The sequence below is a fragment of the Cyclopterus lumpus genome, chromosome 8 (genome assembly GCF_009769545.1).
Source record: "Cyclopterus lumpus isolate fCycLum1 chromosome 8, fCycLum1.pri, whole genome shotgun sequence".
Classification (NCBI taxonomy): domain Eukaryota; kingdom Metazoa; phylum Chordata; class Actinopteri; order Perciformes; family Cyclopteridae; genus Cyclopterus; species Cyclopterus lumpus.
In genome coordinates, this window is record NC_046973.1 from 933,625 (window position 1) to 955,965 (window position 22,341).

The following is a 22,341-nucleotide window of genomic DNA, read 5'->3' on the forward strand; positions in this document are numbered from 1 at the left end:
ACACACTGTATATAAAGTAGTAAAAGTACATGCATATTGTCAACACACTAGTTAAAGTAGTAAAAGTACATGCATATTGTCAACACACTAGTTAAAGTAGTAAAAGTACATGCATATTGTCAACACACTAGTTAATGTAGTAAAAGTACATGCATATTGTCAACACACTGTATTTAAAGTAGTAAAAGTACATGCATATTGTCAACACACTGTAGTTAAAGTAGTAAAAGTACATGCATATTGTCAACACACTGTATTTAAAGTAGTAAAAGTACATGCATATTGTCAACACACTAGTTAAAGTAGTAAAAGTACATGCATATTGTCAACACACTGTATTTAAAGTAGTAAAAGTACATGCATATTGTCAACACACTGTATATAAAGTAGTAAAAGTACATGCATATTGTCAACACACTGTAGTTAAAGTAGTAAAAGTACATGCATATTGTCAACACACTGTATATAAAGCAGTAAAAGTACATGCATATTGTCAACACACTAGTTAAAGTAGTAAAAGTACATGCATATTGTCAACACACTAGTTAAAGTAGTAAAAGTACATGCATATTGTCAACACACTGGTTAAAGTAGTAAAAGTACATGCATATTGTCAACACACTGTATATAAAGTAGTAAAAGTACATGCATATTGTCAACACACTGTAGTTAAAGTAGTAAAAGTACATGCATATTGTCAACACACTGTATATAAAGTAGTAAAAGTACATGCATATTGTCAACACACTGTAGTTAACGTAGTAAAAGTACATGCATATTGTCAACACACTGTATATAAAGTAGTAAAAGTACATGCATATTGTCAACACACTGTAGTTAAAGTAGTAAAAGTACATGCATATTGTCAACACACTGTAGTTAACGTAGTAAAAGTACATGCATATTGTCAACACACTGTATATAAAGTAGTAAAAGTACATGCATATTGTCAACACACTGTATATAAAGTAGTAAAAGTACATGCATATTGTCAACACACTGTATATAAAGTAGTAAAAGTACATGCATATTGTCAACACACTGTATATAAAGTAGTAAAAGTACATGCATATTGTCAACACACTAGTTAAAGTAGTAAAAGTACATGCATATTGTCAACACACTGTATATAAAGTAGTAAAAGTACATGCATATTGTCAACACACTGTATATAAAGTAGTAAAAGTACATGCATATTGTCAACACACTAGTTAAAGTAGTAAAAGTACATGCATATTGTCAACACACTGTATATAAAGTAGTAAAAGTACATGCATATTGTCAACACACTAGTTAAAGTAGTAAAAGTACATGCATATTGTCAACACACTGTATATAAAGTAGTAAAAGTACATGCATATTGTCAACACACTGTATATAAAGTAGTAAAAGTACATGCATATTGTCAACACACTAGTTAAAGTAGTAAAAGTACATGCATATTGTCAACACACTAGTTAATGTAGTAAAAGTACATGCATATTGTCAACACACTGTATATAAAGTAGTAAAAGTACATGCATATTGTCAACACACTGTATATAAAGTAGTAAAAGTACATGCATATTGTCAACACACTGTATATAAAGTAGTAAAAGTACATGCATATTGTCAACACACTGTAGTTAAAGTAGTAAAAGTACATGCATATTGTCAACACACTAGTTAAAGTAGTAAAAGTACATGCATATTGTCAACACACTGTATATAAAGTAGTAAAAGTACATGCATATTGTCAACACACTAGTTAAAGTAGTAAAAGTACATGCATATTGTCAACACACTAGTTAAAGTAGTAAAAGTACATGCATATTGTCAACACACTGTATATAAAGTAGTAAAAGTACATGCATATTGTCAACACACTGTAGTTAAAGTAGTAAAAGTACATGCATATTGTCAACACACTGTAGTTAACGTAGTAAAAGTACATGCATATTGTCAACACACTAGTTAAAGTAGTAAAAGTACATGCATATTGTCAACACACTAGTTAAAGTAGTACAAGTACATGCATATTGTCAACACACTGTATTTAAAGTAGTAAAAGTACATGCATATTGTCAACACACTGTATATAAAGTAGTAAAAGTACATGCATATTGTCAACACACTGTAGTTAAAGTAGTAAAAGTACATGCATATTGTCAACACACTGTATATAAAGCAGTAAAAGTACATGCATATTGTCAACACACTAGTTAAAGTAGTAAAAGTACATGCATATTGTCAACACACTAGTTAAAGTAGTAAAAGTACATGCATATTGTCAACACACTGTATATAAAGTAGTAAAAGTACATGCATATTGTCAACACACTAGTTAAAGTAGTAAAAGTACATGCATATTGTCAACACACTAGTTAAAGTAGTAAAAGTACATGCATATTGTCAACACACTGTATATAAAGTAGTAAAAGTACATGCATATTGTCAACACACTAGTTAAAGTAGTAAAAGTACATGCACATTGTCAACACTGTATATAAAGTAGTAAAAGTACATGCATATTGTCAACACACTGTATATAAAGTAGTAAAAGTACATGCATATTGTCAACACACTGTATATAAAGTAGTAAAAGTACATGCATATTGTCAACACACTGTATATAAAGTAGTAAAAGTACATGCATATTGTCAACACACTAGTTAAAGTAGTAAAAGTACATGCACATTGTCAACACTCTAGTTAAAGTAGTAAAAGTACATGCATATTGTCAACACACTGTATATAAAGTAGTAAAAGTACATGCATATTGTCAACACACTGTATTTAAAGTAGTAAAAGTACATGCATATTGTCAACACACTGTATATAAAGTAGTAAAAGTACATGCATATTGTCAACACACTGTATATAAAGTAGTAAAAGTACATGCATATTGTCAACACACTGTATTTAAAGTAGTAAAAGTACATGCATATTGTCAACACACTGTATATAAAGTAGTAAAAGTACATGCATATTGTCAACACACTGTATATAAAGTAGTAAAAGTACATGCATATTGTCAACACACTGTATATAAAGTAGTAAAAGTACATGCATATTGTCAACACACTAGTTAAAGTAGTAAAAGTACATGCATATTGTCAACACACTGTATATAAAGTAGTAAAAGTACATGCATATTGTCAACACACTGTATATAAAGTAGTAAAAGTACATGCATATTGTCAACACACTGTATATAAAGTAGTAAAAGTACATGCATATTGTCAACACACTGTATATAAAGTAGTAAAAGTACATGCATATTGTCAACACACTAGTTAAAGTAGTAAAAGTACATGCATATTGTCAACACATTAGTTAAAGTAGTAAAAGTACATGCATATTGTCAACACACTGTATATAAAGTAGTAAAAGTACATGCATATTGTCAACACACTGTAGTTAAAGTAGTAAAAGTACATGCATATTGTCAACACACTAGTTAAAGTAGTAAAAGTACATGCATATTGTCAACACACTGTATATAAAGTAGTAAAAGTACATGCATATTGTCAACACACTGTATATAAAGTAGTAAAAGTACATGCATATTGTCAACACACTAGTTAAAGTAGTAAAAGTACATGCATATTGTCAACACATTAGTTAAAGTAGTAAAAGTACATGCATATTGTCAACACACTGTATATAAAGTAGTAAAAGTACATGCATATTGTCAACACACTGTAGTTAAAGTAGTAAAAGTACATGCATATTGTCAACACACTGTAGTTAACGTAGTAAAAGTACATGCATATTGTCAACACACTGTAGTTAAAGTAGTAAAAGTACATGCATATTGTCAACACACTGTATATAAAGCAGTAAAAGTACATGCATATTGTCAACACACTAGTTAAAGTAGTAAAAGTACATGCATATTGTCAACACACTAGTTAAAGTAGTAAAAGTACATGCATATTGTCAACACACTGTATATAAAGTAGTAAAAGTACATGCATATTGTCAACACACTAGTTAAAGTAGTAAAAGTACATGCACATTGTCAACACTCTAGTTAAAGTAGTAAAAGTACATGCATATTGTCAACACACTGTAGTTAAAGTAGTAAAAGTACATGCATATTGTCAACACACTGTATATAAAGTAGTAAAAGTACATGCATATTGTCAACACACTGTATATAAAGTAGTAAAAGTACATGCATATTGTCAACACACTAGTTAAAGTAGTAAAAGTACATGCATATTGTCAACACACTGTATATAAAGTAGTAAAAGTACATGCATATTGTCAACACACTGTAGTTAAAGTAGTAAAAGTACATGCATATTGTCAACACACTGTAGTTAAAGTAGTAAAAGTACATGCATATTGTCAACACACTAGTTAAAGTAGTAAAAGTACATGCATATTGTCAACACACTAGTTAAAGTAGTAAAAGTACATGCATATTGTCAACACACTGTATATAAAGTAGTAAAAGTACATGCATATTGTCAACACACTGTATTTAAAGTAGTAAAAGTACATGCATATTGTCAACACACTGTATATAAAGTAGTAAAAGTACATGCATATTGTCAACACACTAGTTAAAGTAGTAAAAGTACATGCATATTGTCAACACACTAGTTAAAGTAGTAAAAGTACATGCATATTGTCAACACACTAGTTAATGTAGTAAAAGTACATGCATATTGTCAACACACTGTATTTAAAGTAGTAAAAGTACATGCATATTGTCAACACACTGTAGTTAAAGTAGTAAAAGTACATGCATATTGTCAACACACTGTATATAAAGTAGTAAAAGTACATGCATATTGTCAACACACTAGTTAAAGTAGTAAAAGTACATGCATATTGTCAACACACTAGTTAATGTAGTAAAAGTACATGCATATTGACAACACACTGTATATAAAGTAGTAAAAGTACATGCATATTGTCAACACACTGTATATAAAGTAGTAAAAGTACATGCATATTGTCAACACACTGTAGTTAACATAGTAAAAGTACATGCATATTGTCAACACACTGTATATAAAGTAGTAAAAGTACATGCATATTGTCAACACACTGTAGTTAAAGTAGTAAAAGTACATGCATATTGTCAACACACTGGTTAAAGTAGTAAAAGTACATGCATATTGTCAACACACTGTATATAAAGTAGTAAAAGTACATGCATATTGTCAACACACTAGTTAAAGTAGTAAAAGTACATGCATATTGTCAACACACTAGTTAAAGTAGTAAAAGTACATGCATATTGTCAACACACTGTAGTTAAAGTATTAAAAGTACATGCATATTGTCAACACACTGTATATAAAGTAGTAAAAGTACATGCATATTGTCAACACACTAGTTAAAGTAGTAAAAGTACATGCATATTGTCAACACACTAGTTAAAGTAGTAAAAGTACATGCATATTGTCAACACACTGTAGTTAAAGTAGTAAAAGTACATGCATATTGTCAACACACTGTATTTAAAGTAGTAAAAGTACATGCATATTGTCAACACACTAGTTAAAGTAGTAAAAGTACATGCATATTGTCAACACACTGTAGTTAAAGTAGTAAAAGTACATGCATATTGTCAACACACTAGTTAAAGTAGTAAAAGTACATGCATATTGTCAACACACTGTATATAAAGTAGTAAAAGTACATGCATATTGTCAACACACTAGTTAAAGTAGTAAAAGTACATGCATATTGTCAACACACTGTATATAAAGTAGTAAAAGTACATGCATATTGTCAACACACTGTATATAAAGTAGTAAAAGTACATGCATATTGTCAACACACTAGTTAAAGTAGTAAAAGTACATGCATATTGTCAACACACTGTATATAAAGTAGTAAAAGTACATGCATATTGTCAACACACTGTATATAAAGTAGTAAAAGTACATGCATATTGTCAACACACTAGTTAAAGTAGTAAAAGTACATGCATATTGTCAACACACTGTAGTTAAAGTAGTAAAAGTACATGCATATTGTCAACACACTGTATATAAAGTAGTAAAAGTACATGCATATTGTCAACACACTGTATATAAAGTAGTAAAAGTACATGCATATTGTCAACACACTAGTTAAAGTAGTAAAAGTACATGCATATTGTCAACACACTGTAGTTAAAGTAGTAAAAGTACATGCATATTGTCAACACACTAGTTAAAGTAGTAAAAGTACATGCATATTGTCAACACACTAGTTAAAGTAGTAAAAGTACATGCATATTGTCAACACACTAGTTAAAGTAGTAAAAGTACATGCATATTGTCAACACACTAGTTAAAGTAGTAAAAGTACATGCATATTGTCAACACACTGTAGTTAAAGTAGTAAAAGTACATGCATATTGTCAACACACTGTATATAAAGTAGTAAAAGTACATGCATATTGTCAACACACTAGTTAAAGTAGTAAAAGTACATGCATATTGTCAACACACTAGTTAAAGTAGTAAAAGTACATGCATATTGTCAACACACTAGTTAAAGTAGTAAAAGTACATGCATATTGTCAACACACTAGTTAAAGTAGTAAAAGTACATGCATATTGTCAACACACTGTATATAAAGTAGTAAAAGTACATGCATATTGTCAACACACTGTAGTTAAAGTAGTAAAAGTACATGCATATTGTCAACACACTAGTTAAAGTAGTAAAAGTACATGCATATTTTCAACACACTGTATATAAAGTAGTAAAAGTACATGCATATTGTCAACACACTAGTTAATGTAGTAAAAGTACATGCATATTGTCAACACACTGTATATAAAGTAGTAAAAGTACATGCATATTGTCAACACACTGTATATAAAGTAGTAAAAGTACATGCATATTGTCAACACACTGTATATAAAGTAGTAAAAGTACATGCATATTGTCAACACACTGTAGTTAACGTAGTAAAAGTACATGCATATTGTCAACACACTAGTTAAAGTAGTAAAAGTACATGCATATTGTCAACACACTGTATATAAAGTAGTAAAAGTACATGCATATTGTCAACACACTAGTTAAAGTAGTAAAAGTACATGCATATTGTCAACACACTGTATATAAAGTAGTAAAAGTACATGCATATTGTCAACACACTAGTTAAAGTAGTAAAAGTACATGCATATTGTCAACACACTAGTTAAAGTAGTAAAAGTACATGCATATTGTCAACACACTGTATATAAAGTAGTAAAAGTACATGCATATTGTCAACACACTAGTTAAAGTAGTAAAAGTACATGCATATTGTCAATACACTGTAGTTAAAGTAGTAAAAGTACATGCATATTGTCAACACACTGTATATAAAGTAGTAAAAGTACATGCATATTGTCAACACACTGTATATAAAGTAGTAAAAGTACATGCATATTGTCAACACACTAGTTAAAGTAGTAAAAGTACATGCATATTGTCAACACACTAGTTAAAGTAGTAAAAGTACATGCATATTGTCAATACACTGTAGTTAAAGTAGTAAAAGTACATGCATATTGTCACACTAGTTAAAGTAGTAAAAGTACATGCATATTGTCAACACACTGTATATAAAGTAGTAAAAGTACATGCATATTGTCAACACACTAGTTAAAGTAGTAAAAGTACATGCATATTGTCAACACACTAGTTAAAGTAGTAAAAGTACATGCATATTGTCAACACACTGTAGTTAAAGTAGTAAAAGTACATGCATATTGTCAACACACTGTATATAAAGTAGTAAAAGTACATGCATATTGTCAACACACTGTAGTTAAAGTAGTAAAAGTACATGCATATTGTCAACACACTGTATTTAAAGTAGTAAAAGTACATGCATATTGTCAACACACTAGTTAAAGTAGTAAAAGTACATGCATATTGTCAACACACTGTAGTTAAAGTAGTAAAAGTACATGCATATTGTCAACACACTAGTTAAAGTAGTAAAAGTACATGCATATTGTCAACACACTAGTTAAAGTAGTAAAAGTACATGCATATTGTCAACACACTGTAGTTAAAGTAGTAAAAGTACATGCATATTGTCAACACACTAGTTAAAGTAGTAAAAGTACATGCATATTGTCAACACACTGTATATAAAGTAGTAAAAGTACATGCATATTGTCAACACACTAGTTAAAGTAGTAAAAGTACATGCATATTGTCAACACACTGTATATAAAGTAGTAAAAGTACATGCATATTGTCAACACACTGTATATAAAGTAGTAAAAGTACATGCATATTGTCAACACACTGTATATAAAGTAGTAAAAGTACATGCATATTGTCAACACACTAGTTAAAGTAGTAAAAGTACATGCATATTGTCAACACACTGTATTTAAAGTAGTAAAAGTACATGCATATTGTCAACACACTGTATTTAAAGTAGTAAAAGTACATGCATATTGTCAACACACTGTATTTAAAGTAGTAAAAGTACATGCATATTGTCAACACACTGTATTTAAAGTAGTAAAAGTACATGCATATTGTCAACACACTGTAGTTAAAGTAGTAAAAGTACATGCATATTGTCAACACACTGTATATAAAGTAGTAAAAGTACATGCATATTGTCAACACACTAGTTAAAGTAGTAAAAGTACATGCATATTGTCAACACACTAGTTAAAGTAGTAAAAGTACATGCATATTGTCAACACACTAGTTAAAGTAGTAAAAGTACATGCATATTGTCAACACACTAGTTAAAGTAGTAAAAGTACATGCATATTGTCAACACACTGTATATAAAGTAGTAAAAGTACATGCATATTGTCAACACACTGTAGTTAAAGTAGTAAAAGTACATGCATATTGTCAACACACTAGTTAAAGTAGTAAAAGTACATGCATATTGTCAACACACTGTAGTTAAAGTAGTAAAAGTACATGCATATTGTCAACACACTGTAGTTAAAGTAGTAAAAGTACATGCATATTGTCAACACACTGTAGTTAAAGTAGTAAAAGTACATGCATATTGTCAACACACTGTAGTTAACGTAGTAAAAGTACATGCATATTGTCAACACACTGTATATAAAGTAGTAAAAGTACATGCATATTGTCAACACACTGTAGTTAAAGTAGTAAAAGTACATGCATATTGTCAACACACTGTAGTTAACGTAGTAAAAGTACATGCATATTGTCAACACACTGTATATAAAGTAGTAAAAGTACATGCATATTGTCAACACACTGTAGTTAAAGTAGTAAAAGTACATGCATATTGTCAACACACTGTATATAAAGTAGTAAAAGTACATGCATATTGTCAACACACTAGTTAAAGTAGTACAAGTACATGCATATTGTCAACACACTAGTTAATGTAGTAAAAGTACATGCATATTGTCAACACACTGTAGTTAACGTAGTAAAAGTACATGCATATTGTCAACACACTGTATATAAAGTAGTAAAAGTACATGCATATTGTCAACACACTAGTTAAAGTAGTAAAAGTACATGCATATTGTCAACACACTGTATATAAAGTAGTAAAAGTACATGCATATTGTCAACACACTAGTTAAAGTAGTAAAAGTACATGCATATTGTCAACACACTAGTTAAAGTAGTAAAAGTACATGCATATTGTCAACACACTAGTTAAAGTAGTAAAAGTACATGCATATTGTCAACACACTGGTTAAAGTAGTAAAAGTACATGCATATTGTCAACACACTGTATATAAAGTAGTAAAAGTACATGCATATTGTCAACACACTAGTTAAAGTAGTAAAAGTACATGCATATTGTCAACACACTGTATATAAAGTAGTAAAAGTACATGCATATTGTCAACACACTGTATATAAAGTAGTAAAAGTACATGCATATTGTCAACACACTAGTTAAAGTAGTAAAAGTACATGCATATTGTCAACACACTGTAGTTAAAGTAGTAAAAGTACATGCATATTGTCAACACTCTAGTTAAAGTAGTAAAAGTACATGCATATTGTCAACACACTAGTTAAAGTAGTAAAAGTACATGCATATTGTCAACACACTGTATTTAAAGTAGTAAAAGTACATGCATATTGTCAACACACTGTAGTTAAAGTAGTAAAAGTACATGCATATTGTCAACACACTGTATATAAAGTAGTAAAAGTACATGCATATTGTCAACACACTGTATATAAAGTAGTAAAAGTACATGCATATTGTCAACACACTAGTTAAAGTAGTAAAAGTACATGCATATTGTCAACACACTGGTTAAAGTAGTAAAAGTACATGCATATTGTCAACACACTGTATATAAAGTAGTAAAAGTACATGCATATTGTCAACACACTAGTTAAAGTAGTAAAAGTACATGCATATTGTCAACACACTGGTTAAAGTAGTAAAAGTACATGCATATTGTCAACACACTGGTTAAAGTAGTAAAAGTACATGCATATTGTCAACACACTGTATATAAAGTAGTAAAAGTACATGCATATTGTCAACACACTGTATTTAAAGTAGTAAAAGTACATGCATATTGTCAACACACTGTATATAAAGTAGTAAAAGTACATGCATATTGTCAACACACTGTAGTTAAAGTAGTAAAAGTACATGCATATTGTCAACACACTAGTTAAAGTAGTAAAAGTACATGCATATTGTCAACACACTAGTTAAAGTAGTAAAAGTACATGCATATTGTCAACACACTAGTTAAAGTAGTAAAAGTACATGCATATTGTCAACACACTAGTTAAAGTAGTAAAAGTACATGCATATTGTCAACACACTAGTTAAAGTAGTAAAAGTACATGCATATTGTCAACACACTGGTTAAAGTAGTAAAAGTACATGCATATTGTCAACACACTGTATATAAAGTAGTAAAAGTACATGCATATTGTCAACACACTGTAGTTAAAGTAGTAAAAGTACATGCATATTGTCAACACACTAGTTAAAGTAGTAAAAGTACATGCATATTGTCAACACACTGTAGTTAAAGTAGTAAAAGTACATGCATATTGTCAACACACTGTAGTTAAAGTAGTAAAAGTACATGCATATTGTCAACACACTGTAGTTAACGTAGTAAAAGTACATGCATATTGTCAACACACTGTATATAAAGTAGTAAAAGTACATGCATATTGTCAACACACTGTAGTTAAAGTAGTAAAAGTACATGCATATTGTCAACACACTGTAGTTAACGTAGTAAAAGTACATGCATATTGTCAACACACTGTATATAAAGTAGTAAAAGTACATGCATATTGTCAACACACTGTAGTTAAAGTAGTAAAAGTACATGCATATTGTCAACACACTGTATATAAAGTAGTAAAAGTACATGCATATTGTCAACACACTAGTTAAAGTAGTACAAGTACATGCATATTGTCAACACACTAGTTAAAGTAGTAAAAGTACATGCATATTGTCAACACACTAGTTAAAGTAGTAAAAGTACATGCATATTGTCAACACACTAGTTAAAGTAGTAAAAGTACATGCATATTGTCAACACACTGGTTAAAGTAGTAAAAGTACATGCATATTGTCAACACACTGTATATAAAGTAGTAAAAGTACATGCATATTGTCAACACACTAGTTAAAGTAGTAAAAGTACATGCACATTGTCAACACTCTAGTTAAAGTAGTAAAAGTACATGCATATTGTCAACACACTGTAGTTAAAGTAGTAAAAGTACATGCATATTGTCAACACACTGTATATAAAGTAGTAAAAGTACATGCATATTGTCAACACACTAGTTAAAGTAGTAAAAGTACATGCATATTGTCAACACACTGTATTTAAAGTAGTAAAAGTACATGCATATTGTCAACACACTGTATTTAAAGTAGTAAAAGTACATGCATATTGTCAACACACTGTATATAAAGTAGTAAAAGTACATGCATATTGTCAACACACTAGTTAAAGTAGTAAAAGTACATGCATATTGTCAACACACTGTATTTAAAGTAGTAAAAGTACATGCATATTGTCAACACACTGTATATAAAGTAGTAAAAGTACATGCATATTGTCAACACACTAGTTAAAGTAGTAAAAGTACATGCATATTGTCAACACACTAGTTAATGTAGTAAAAGTACATGCATATTGTCAACACACTGTATTTAAAGTAGTAAAAGTACATGCATATTGTCAACACACTGTAGTTAAAGTAGTAAAAGTACATGCATATTGTCAACACACTAGTTAAAGTAGTAAAAGTACATGCATATTGTCAACACACTGTATATAAAGTAGTAAAAGTACATGCATATTGTCAACACACTGTAGTTAAAGTAGTAAAAGTACATGCATATTGTCAACACACTGTAGTTAAAGTAGTAAAAGTACATGCATATTGTCAACACACTGTATTTAAAGTAGTAAAAGTACATGCATATTGTCAACACACTGTAGTTAAAGTAGTAAAAGTACATGCATATTGTCAACACACTGTAGTTAAAGTAGTAAAAGTACATGCATATTGTCAACACACTAGTTAAAGTAGTAAAAGTACATGCATATTGTCAACACACTAGTTAAAGTAGTAAAAGTACATGCATATTTTCAACACACTGTATATAAAGTAGTAAAAGTACATGCATATTGTCAACACACTAGTTAATGTAGTAAAAGTACATGCATATTGTCAACACACTGTATATAAAGTAGTAAAAGTACATGCATATTGTCAACACACTGTATATAAAGTAGTAAAAGTACATGCATATTGTCAACACACTGTATATAAAGTAGTAAAAGTACATGCATATTGTCAACACACTGTAGTTAACGTAGTAAAAGTACATGCATATTGTCAACACACTAGTTAAAGTAGTAAAAGTACATGCATATTGTCAACACACTGTATATAAAGTAGTAAAAGTACATGCATATTGTCAACACACTAGTTAAAGTAGATATAATGGACCCACTGAAGCTTTATTGTAACAGCGCCTCATAACACCTCTAGGTGGTGCTGGGGGCTCGTGGCCCAATGGTTAACATTCACTGCTTTAAGACTATACAGTAAACTTTACTGGAGAAATCTTAAAATATCCAAATGTTTCAGATAAGTATGATTTTACTTTTCTATATATATAATATGTAATATTTACAATGAATGATCATGAAATGACATCACGGTCAAAGTGTCACATGACAACTTCCTCTGTCTGCAGGCTGGTCCCTGTCAGGTGACATCAGCAGCGACTCCTAAAGGACACGCCCCCTCTCAGGACCGGTAGATTTCTACAGAGGAGGGAGGAGGCGTTGCCAATACGTTGGCCGAACCAGAGCGTGGCGAGGAGGGTTAGCTCCGCCCCCTCACCATGACGGACTTGGAGACTGAGTGTTTGAGCCTCGGCTCTCCCTCTCCCCCCCTGGACTCGGGGCCCGATTGCCCCCCTGCGCTCGGGTCGCTGGCGGTGGAGATCGGTGAGTCGCTGGTGATGCTGCCGTGCGTGAAGAGCGAGCCGGAGGACGGGGACCAGGACCCCATCCAGACTGTGGACCTGTCGGAGATCCAGCCTCTGTCCACCGCCGATCTGGGCCAGGACCAGATCAAGATGGAGATCAGCGGCCTCGACTACATCAAGTCCGAGCACCACCACCACCTGGGCCACTTCCACCACGGAGACGTAACGGAGCTGGACTACAAGTCGCACTACGAGCATAGCTCTGTGTTCGACTACATCTCCCAGGTAAAGATGGCCCCCGCTCACACCTGGTGGGGGCCAACCTTGTACACACACCTGGTCCCGCCCTAAGTGCGTCGTCTTAAGTGTGTCTCCGTCGCCCTAAGTGTGTCGTCGTTGCCCTAAGTGTGTCGCCGTCGCCCTAAGTGTGTCTTCCTAAGTGTTTCGCCGTCCCCCTAAGTGTGTCGTCGTTGCCCTAAGTGTGTCGCCGTCGCCCTAAGTGTGTCTTCCTAAGTGTTTCGCCGTCCCCCTAAGTGTGTCGTCGTTGCCCTAAGTGTGTCGCCGTCGCCCTAAGTGTGTCTTCCTAAGTGTTTCGCCGTCCCCCTAAGTGTGTCATCGTTGCCCTAAGTGTCTCGCCGTCGCCCTAAGCGTGTCGCCGTCGCCCTAAGCGTGTCGCCGTCAACCTAAGTGTGTCGTCGTTGCCCTAAGCGTGTCGCCGTCAACCTAAGTGTGTCGTCGTTGCCCTAAGTGTGTCGCCGTCGCCCTAAGTGTGTCTTCCTAAGTGTTTCGCCGTCCCCCTAAGTGTGTCATCGTTGCCCTAAGTGTGTCGCCGTCGCCCTAAGCGTGTCGCCGTCGCCCTAAGCGTGTCGCCGTCAACCTAAGTGTGTCATCGTTGCCCTAAGCGTGTCGCCGTCAACCTAAGTGTGTCGTCGTCGCCCTAAGCGTGTCGTCGTCGCCCTAAGTGTGTCATCGTTGCCCTAAGTGTGTCGCCGTCGCCCTAAGCGTGTCGCCGTCGCCCTAAGCGTGTCGCCGTCGCCCTAAGCGTGTCGCCGTCTCCCTAAGTGCGTCTCCCTAAGTGCGTCTCCCTAAGTGCGTCTCCCTAAGTGTGTCGCCCTAAGTGTGTTACTGCTCTGTGTTCCAGGTTACGGACACCCTGGAATACATAAAGTCGGACCACCATGTGGACCTCCAGTGTTACTACACCGCCGAGCTGAGCTCCCTGAAGTGCGAGTACCCAGAATCCAACATGGCGTCCCGCCTGCAGCCCAACAGCCTGGAGTCCATCCACATGGCGGAGCTCCGCACCGAGCTCAACAAGCTGCGGCCCGATGCCCTGCTGATAGACGGCGTGGGCAAGCCGGACCCCGAGTTCGGAGGGGGGGTGCCGTATGAGGCGCCGCCCGGCGAGGACGGGAAGGAGGCGGCGGGAGGAGGTTCCGGTCTGCCGAGCAAAACCCAGAACCTGGTGGCGAGGAAGCCCCGCAACACGCAGGGGGAGAAGCCATTCTCCTGCGCGCAGTGCGTCAAGAACTTCAGCACGCTGGGGAACCTGAAGACGCACCAGCGCATCCACACTGGCGAGCGGCCCTACACCTGCTCGCAGTGCGGGAAGAGCTTCGGCCAGGCCGGCAACCTCAAGCGCCACCAGTTGATCCATACGGGCCAGAAGCCGTACGTCTGCGCCCACTGCCCCAAGGGCTTCACCAAGGCCGACGACCTGCGCTCGCACCAGCGGCTGCACACCGGCGAGCGGCCCTTCGCCTGCCTGGCCTGCGGCAAGAGCTTCGGCCAGTCCAAGGAGCTGAAGGCCCACCAGCTGAGCCACACGGGGGAGCGGCCCTTCTGCTGCCAGCACTGCGGCAAGAGCTTCAGCAAGGAGTCTGGCTACCGGAACCACGTGCAGATCCACACGGGGGAGAAGCCCTTCACCTGCTCGCAGTGCGGCAAGACTTTCAGCAACTCAGGCGTGCTGAAGACCCACGAGAAGATCCACTCCGGTGAGCGGCCGTTCGGCTGCACGCAGTGCGGCAAGAGTTTCGGCCGCCTCGGGCACCTGAAGGCCCACCAGCAGATCCACACGGGGGAGCGCCCCTTCGCCTGCCCCGACTGCGGGAAGACTTTCAGCCAGTCGGGGCACCTCAAAGCTCACGAGCAGATCCACAAGCGGGAGCCTAGCGGCGCTAGCGGCACTAGCAGCCCTAGTGCTGCTAGCGCCGCTAGTGGCGCTAGCAGCACTAGTGGCGCTAGCAGTCCTAGTAGCGCTAGCAGCGACAGCAGTTGAAAGGAACTCCTCGGATAAACAAAGTATTATTCCTCTTTTTTTATAAATCATATATATATATATATATATATATATATATATATATATATATATATATATATATATATATATATATAAAGCTCTTTTTCTTACATTTTCATACCTTTTGTGCTCTTTTGCATCTTATGTGTTTGCAGGGTGACTCGACTGATTTGCTCTTATGCAAGTGTGTGTGTGTGTGTGTGTGTGTGTGTCTCTGAACCGGTCCCAAAGGCCCAGTACTTTTTCTGGAGTACTTATACACAAGCACAAACATGTTTTTTACTGAAACCAGACCAGCAGCTCCTGAACCAGGACCCGTTTACTGACGGCTAACCAGTACTTCAGAGAGAGTATATTTACACGAAGAGTAAAGTCTGTGTACTGTCCATGTTTTTATACTTCTACTCTCGTACGTTTACAGTCTCCGTTAAATCAGTCTGGTTACTTTTCATTAATATCTCGTTAATATTACAGCTGAATATTTGCGACGTTGTCAGAAAGAAAACAAAAGCCAGCTGATGAGGAGGAAGTGAACCAAGAGGATGAGATCCCGAGGTTCACTCCAGAGAAGAAGGGTAAATATGAAGTGGAGCTGCTCCCGTACTCGTGTCCTTACGGTAAAGACTCACCAACACGAGCTGCTGTGTTTATTCTTCTGAAGCAGATTGATTCTATATCGGAAAACCTCTTTGTCTTCGTCAGTACTCTGCTGTACTTCAGGTAAACGAGGTTCTGGTTCCTCAGTACGCGTTTAAGTACTTCAAAACTTGAAGTACGTGTACAATCTTCTGCTAACCGCGCGAGTACTCACATTTTGAGTTAACTACTATTTGCCTTCCAGCTGTGGGTACTCTGTGTTACTGTGCTAAGAACCTTGATGTTCAGTATTGATCGGTATCGATCGATCGGGACTCAGTGATGACGATAATCTGCTGACGCCACATTCCTTTTTATTTTATTTTTATCTGAATAAAAATCATTCCAGTTCAAAGTTTTCAGCGTCGTCGGGCTCCAAAAGGACCCATCAGTACAAAGGAGCCCACCCCTCCCCCGGTCCGGAACGCTCACTGTGTACAAATCTTTATTGATTATGTCATTCCTAATGAAGTCTAATAAAATGTTTAAAAAGAGACGACCATAATGCAGCATCTTGTACTGGCAAATAATTATTAAAGAAACTAATGAGACGTCGGCTCCGCTCTGCTTTCTTTTCTTCATGGATTCGGTTCCTCTGAGCCGGCATTTTGTTCACTGAAATGTGAGGATGTGAATTATGTTTGATCCTTATTTAGTTTCATCGAAGTAGTAGTGTTGGTTCTGGTGCCCCCTGTGGACTAAAGTGGTAGTGTTGGTTCTGGTGCCCCCTGTGGACTAAAGTGGTAGTGTTGGTTCTGGTGCCCCCTGTGGACTAAAGTGGTAGTGTTGGTTCTGGTGCCCCCTGTGGACTAAAGTGGTAGTGTTGGTTCTGGTGCCCCCTGTGGACTAAAGTGGTAGTGTTGGTTCTGGTGCCCCCTGTGGACTAACGTGGTAGTGTTGGTTCTGGTGCCCCCTGTGGACTAAAGTGGTAGTGTTGGTTCTGGTGCCCCCTGTGGACTAACGTGGTAGTGTTGGTTCTGGTGCCCCCTGTGGACTAAAGTGGTAGTGTTGGTTCTGGTGCCCCCTGTGGACTAAAGTGGTAGTGTTAGTTCTGGTGCCCCCTGTGGACTAAAGTAGTAGTGATGGTTCTGGTGCCCCCTGTGGACTAAAGTGGTAGTGTTGGTTCTGGTGACCCCTGTGGACTAACGTGGTAGTGTTGGTTCTGGTGCCCCCTGTGGACTAAAGTGGTAGTGTTGGTTCTGGTGCCCCCTGTGGACTAAAGTGGTAGTGTTGGTTCTGGTGCCCCCTGTGGACTAAAGTGGTAGTGTTGGTTCTGGTGCCCCCTGTGGACTAACGTGGTAGTGTTGGTTCTGGTGCCCCCTGTGGACTAAAGTGGTAGTGTTGGTTCTGGTGCCCCCTGTGGACTAACGTGGTAGTGTTGGTTCTGGTGCCCCCTGTGGACTAAAGTGGTAGTGTTGGTTCTGGTGCCCCCTGTGGACTAAAGTGGTAGTGTTGGTTCTGGTGCCCCCTGTGGACTAAAGTGGTAGTGTTAGTTCTGGTGCCCCCTGTGGACTAAAGTAGTAGTGATGGTTCTGGTGCCCCCTGTGGACTAAAGTGGTAGTGTTGGTTCTGGTGACCCCTGTGGACTAAAGTGGTAGTGTTAGTTCTGGTGCCCCCTGTGGACTAAAGTGGTAGTGATGGTTCTGGTACCCCCTGTGGACTAACGTGGTAGTGTTGGTTCTGGTGCCCCCTGTGGACTAACGTGGTAGTGTTGGTTCTGGTGCCCCCTGTGGACTAACGTGGTAGTGATGGTTCTGGTGCCCCCTGTGGACTAAAGTAGTAGTGTTGGTTCTGGTGCCTCCTGTGGACTAACGTGGTAGTGTTGGTTCTGGTGCCTCCTGTGGACTAAAGTGGTAGTGTTGGTTCTGGTGCCTCCTGTGGACTAAAGTGGTAGTGTTGGTTCTGGTGCCTCCTGTGGACTAAAGTGGTAGTGTTGGTTCTGGTGCCTCCTGTGGACTAAAGTGGTAGTGTTGGTTCTGGTGCCCCCTGTGGACTAAAGTGGTAGTGTTGGTTCTGGTGCCCCCTGTGGACTAACGTGGTAGTGTTGGTTCTGGTGCCCCCTGTGGACTAACGTGGTAGTGTTGGTTCTGGTGCCCCCTGTGGACTAACGTGGTAGTGTTGGTTCTGGTGCCCCCTGTGGTCTAAAGTGGTAGTGTTGGTTCTGGTGCCCCCTGTGGACTAACGTGGTAGTGTTGGTTCTGGTGCCCCCTGTGGACTAACGTGGTAGTGTTGGTTCTGGTGCCCCCTGTGGACTAACGTGGTAGTGTTGGTTCTGGTGCCCCCTGTGGACTAACGTGGTAGTGTTGGTTCTGGTGCCCCCTGTGGACTAAAGTGGTAGTGTTGGTTCTGGTGCCCCCTGTGGACTAAATGGGTAGTGTTGGTTCTAGGGCTGCCTGTGGACTTTTTTCTAAAGTGTTAAACTACTAAGTGCTATCAGTAAGAGACATTTAAGTGCTACTAAAGTGCTACTACGGCTCTACCTTCCCTATTCAAGGTGTCGTCACTAAGATGTGTTTTTAGTCTGTAGAGACTTCCTGTCCTGATGTCAATGGGGAGCTCGTTCCACCAATGAGGAGCCAGCACAGCAAACAGTCAGACATCCACTGAGAGATGTCAGTCAGACATCCACTGAGAGATGTCAGTCAGACATCCACTGAGAGATGTCAGTCAGACATCCACTGAGAGATGTCAGTCAGACATCCACTGAGAGATGTCAGTCAGACAGGCAGAGATTCGTGCTGCTACCTGTGTTTCAGATTGGGGAAACGAGAGGATCAGTTGGGTGTCGTCAGCATAGCTGTGGTAGGTGAAGCCATGAGAGAGAATGACAGAGAGAGAGAGTTGGTGTACAGAGAGAAGAGAAGAGGACCAAGGACTGAGCCCTGAGGGACCCCAGTAGTCAGAGGACAAGGCTCAGACACAGATCCTCTCCAGGTTACCCGGTAAGAGCGGTCGGTGAGGTAGGATGAGAAGAGTGAGAGCAGAGCCTGAGATACCAGGTCCTGGAGGGAGGACATGAGGATCTGGTGGTTCACTGTGTCAAAGGCAGCGGAAAGGTCTAGAAGGATGAGGACAGAGGAAAGAGGCTGCTCTAGTGTGAAGGATGAGGACAGAGGAGAGAGGATGCTCTAGTGTGAAGGATGAGGACAGAGGAGAGAGGATGCTCTAGTGTGAAGGATGAGGACAGAGGAGAGAGGATGCTCTAGTGTGAAGGATGAGGACAGAGGAGAGAGGATGCTCTAGTGTGAAGGATGAGGACAGAGGAGAGAGGCTGCTCTAGTGTGAAGGATAAGGACAGAGGAGAGAGGATGCTCTAGTGTGAAGGATGAGGACAGAGGAGAGAGGATGCTCTAGTGTGAAGGATGAGGACAGAGGAGAGAGGATGCTCTAGTGTGAAGGATAAGGACAGAGGAGAGAGGATGCTCTAGTGTGAAGGATAAGGACAGAGGAGAGAGGATGCTCTAGTGTGAAGGATAAGGACAGAGGAGAGAGAGGATGATCTAGTGTGAAGGATAAGGACAGAGGAGAGAGAGGCTGATCTAGTGTGAAGGATGAGGACAGAGGAGAGAGAGGATGCTCTAGTGTGAAGGATGAGGACAAAGGAGAGAGGCTGCTCTAGTGTGAAGGATGAGGACAGAGGAGAGAGAGGATGCTCTAGTGTGAAGGATGAGGACAGAGGAGAGAGGATGCTCTAGTGTGAAGGATAAGGACAGAGGAGAGAGGATGCTCTAGTGTGAAGGATGAGGACAGAGGAGAGAGGATGCTCTAGTGTGAAGGATAAGGACAGAGGAGAGAGGATGCTCTAGTGTGAAGGATGAGGACAGAGGAGAGAGGATGCTCTAGTGTGAAGGATAAGGACAGAGGAGAGAGAGGCTGCTCTAGTGTGAAGGATAAGGACAGAGGAGAGAGGATGCTCTAGTGTGAAGGATAAGGACAGAGGAGAGAGAGGATGCTCTAGTGTGAAGGATGAGGACAGAGGAGAGAGAGGCTGCTCTAGTGTGAAGGATAAGGACAGAGGAGAGAGGATGCTCTAGTGTGAAGGATAAGGACAGAGGAGAGAGGATGCTCTAGTGTGAAGGATAAGGACAGAGGAGAGAGGATGCTCTAGTGTGAAGGATAAGGACAGAGGAGAGAGAGGCTGCTCTAGTGTGAAGGATAAGGACAGAGGAGAGAGAGGCTGCTCTAGTGTGAAGGATGAGGACAGAGGAGAGAGGATGCTCTAGTGTGAAGGATAAGGACAGAGGAGAGAGAGGCTGCTCTAGTGTGAAGGATAAGGACAGAGGAGAGAGGATGCTCTAGTGTGAAGGATAAGGACAGAGGAGAGAGAGGCTGCTCTAGTGTGAAGGATGAGGACAGAGTAGAGAGAGGATGCTCTAGTGTGAAGGATAAGGACAGAGGAGAGAGGATGCTCTAGTGTGAAGGATAAGGACAGAGGAGAGAGAGGCTGCTCTAGTGTGAAGGATGAGGACAGAGGAGAGAGGATGCTCTAGTGTGAAGGATAAGGACAGAGTAGAGAGAGGCTGCTCTAGTGTGAAGGATGAGGACAGAGGAGAGAGGCTGCTCTAGTGTGAAGGATAAGGACAGAGGAGAGAGAGGCTGCTCTAGTGTGAAGGATGAGGACAGAGGAGAGAGGCTGCTCTAGTGTGAAGGATAAGGACAGAGGAGAGAGAGGCTGCTCTAGTGTGAAGGATAAGGACAGAGGAGAGAGAGGCTGCTCTAGTGTGAAGGATGAGGACAGAGGAGAGAGAGGCTGCTCTAGCAGTGTGAAGCTGCTCAGAGACAGCAAGGAGGGCAGTCTCTGTTGAGTGGTCTTGAATCCAGACTGGTGGGGGTCTAGAAGGTTGTTGCTGTGGAGAAAAGAGGAGACTTGGTTAAAGATAGCTCGCTCTAGAGTTTTGGAAAGGAAGGGGAGGAGAGAGACAGGTCTGTAGTTATTGACTTCAGGTCTGTGGTTGTTGACATCAGGTCTGTAGTTGTTGACTTCAGGTCTGTAGTTATTGACTTCAGGTCTGTGGTTGTTGACTTCAGGTCTGTGGTTGTTGACTTCAGGTCTGTAGTTGTTGACTTCAGGTCTGTGGTTGTTGACTTCAGGTCTGTGGTTGTTGACTTCAGGTCTGTAGTTATTGACTTCAGGTCTGTAGTTATTGACTTCAGGTCTGTAGTTATTGACTTCAGGTCTGTAGTTGTTGACTTCAGGTCTGTAGTTGTTGACTTCAGGTCTGTAGTTATTGACTTCAGGTCTGTAGTTGTTGACTTCAGGTCTGTAGTTATTGACTTCAGGTCTGTAGTTGTTGACTTTAGGTCTGTGGTTGTTGACTGCAGGTCTGTAGTTGTTGACTTCAGGTCTATAGTTATTGACTTCAGGTCTGTAGTTGTTGACTTCAGGTCTGTAGTTGTTGACTTCAGGTCTGTAGTTGTTGACTTCAGGTCTGTGGTTATTGACTTCAGGTCTGTGGTTATTGACTTCAGGTCTGTAGTTGTTGACTTCAGGTCTGTAGTTGTTGACTTTAGGTCTGTGGTTTTTGACTTCAGGTCTGTAGTTGTTGACTTCAGGTCTGTAGTTGTTGACTTTAGGTCTGTGGTTGTTGACTTCAGGTCTGTAGTTGTTGACTTCAGGTCTGTAGTTGTTGACTTCAGGTCTGTAGTTGTTGACTTCAGGTCTATAGTTATTGACTTCAGGTCTGTGGTTGTTGACTTCAGGTCTGTGGTTGTTGACTTCAGGTCTGTAGTTATTGACTTCAGGTCTGTAGTTGTTGACTTCAGGTCTGTGGTTGTTGACTTCAGGTCTGTAGTTGTTGACTTCAGGTCTGTGGTTGTTGACTTCAGGTCTGTAGTTATTGACTTCAGGTCTGTAGTTATTGACTTCAGGTCTGTAGTTGTTGACTTCAGGTCTGTAGTTGTTGACTTTAGGTCTGTGGTTTTTGACTTCAGGTCTGTAGTTGTTGACTTCAGGTCTGTAGTTGTTGACTTTAGGTCTGTGGTTGTTGACTTC

The 22,341-nt window shown here is 38.9% G+C and overlaps 1 protein-coding gene across 1 annotated transcript in view; it reads left to right on the forward strand.

Annotated features, from left to right (window-relative positions):
- si:dkeyp-113d7.1 (uncharacterized protein LOC407709 homolog) overlaps nt 1-16,900 on the forward strand; it is a 40,566-nt gene extending 23,666 nt beyond the window's left edge. Inside the window, exons 2-4 of the mRNA XM_034538885.1 lie at nt 13,175-13,696; nt 14,553-15,715; nt 15,869-16,900. Of these exons, the coding sequence (XP_034394776.1) occupies nt 13,325-13,696; nt 14,553-15,692 (1,512 nt within the window). The 5' untranslated portion in view covers nt 13,175-13,324 and the 3' untranslated portion in view covers nt 15,693-15,715; nt 15,869-16,900. The remainder of the gene's footprint in view (nt 1-13,174; nt 13,697-14,552; nt 15,716-15,868) is intronic.
- The last annotated feature ends 5,441 nt before the right edge of the window (nt 16,901-22,341 follow it).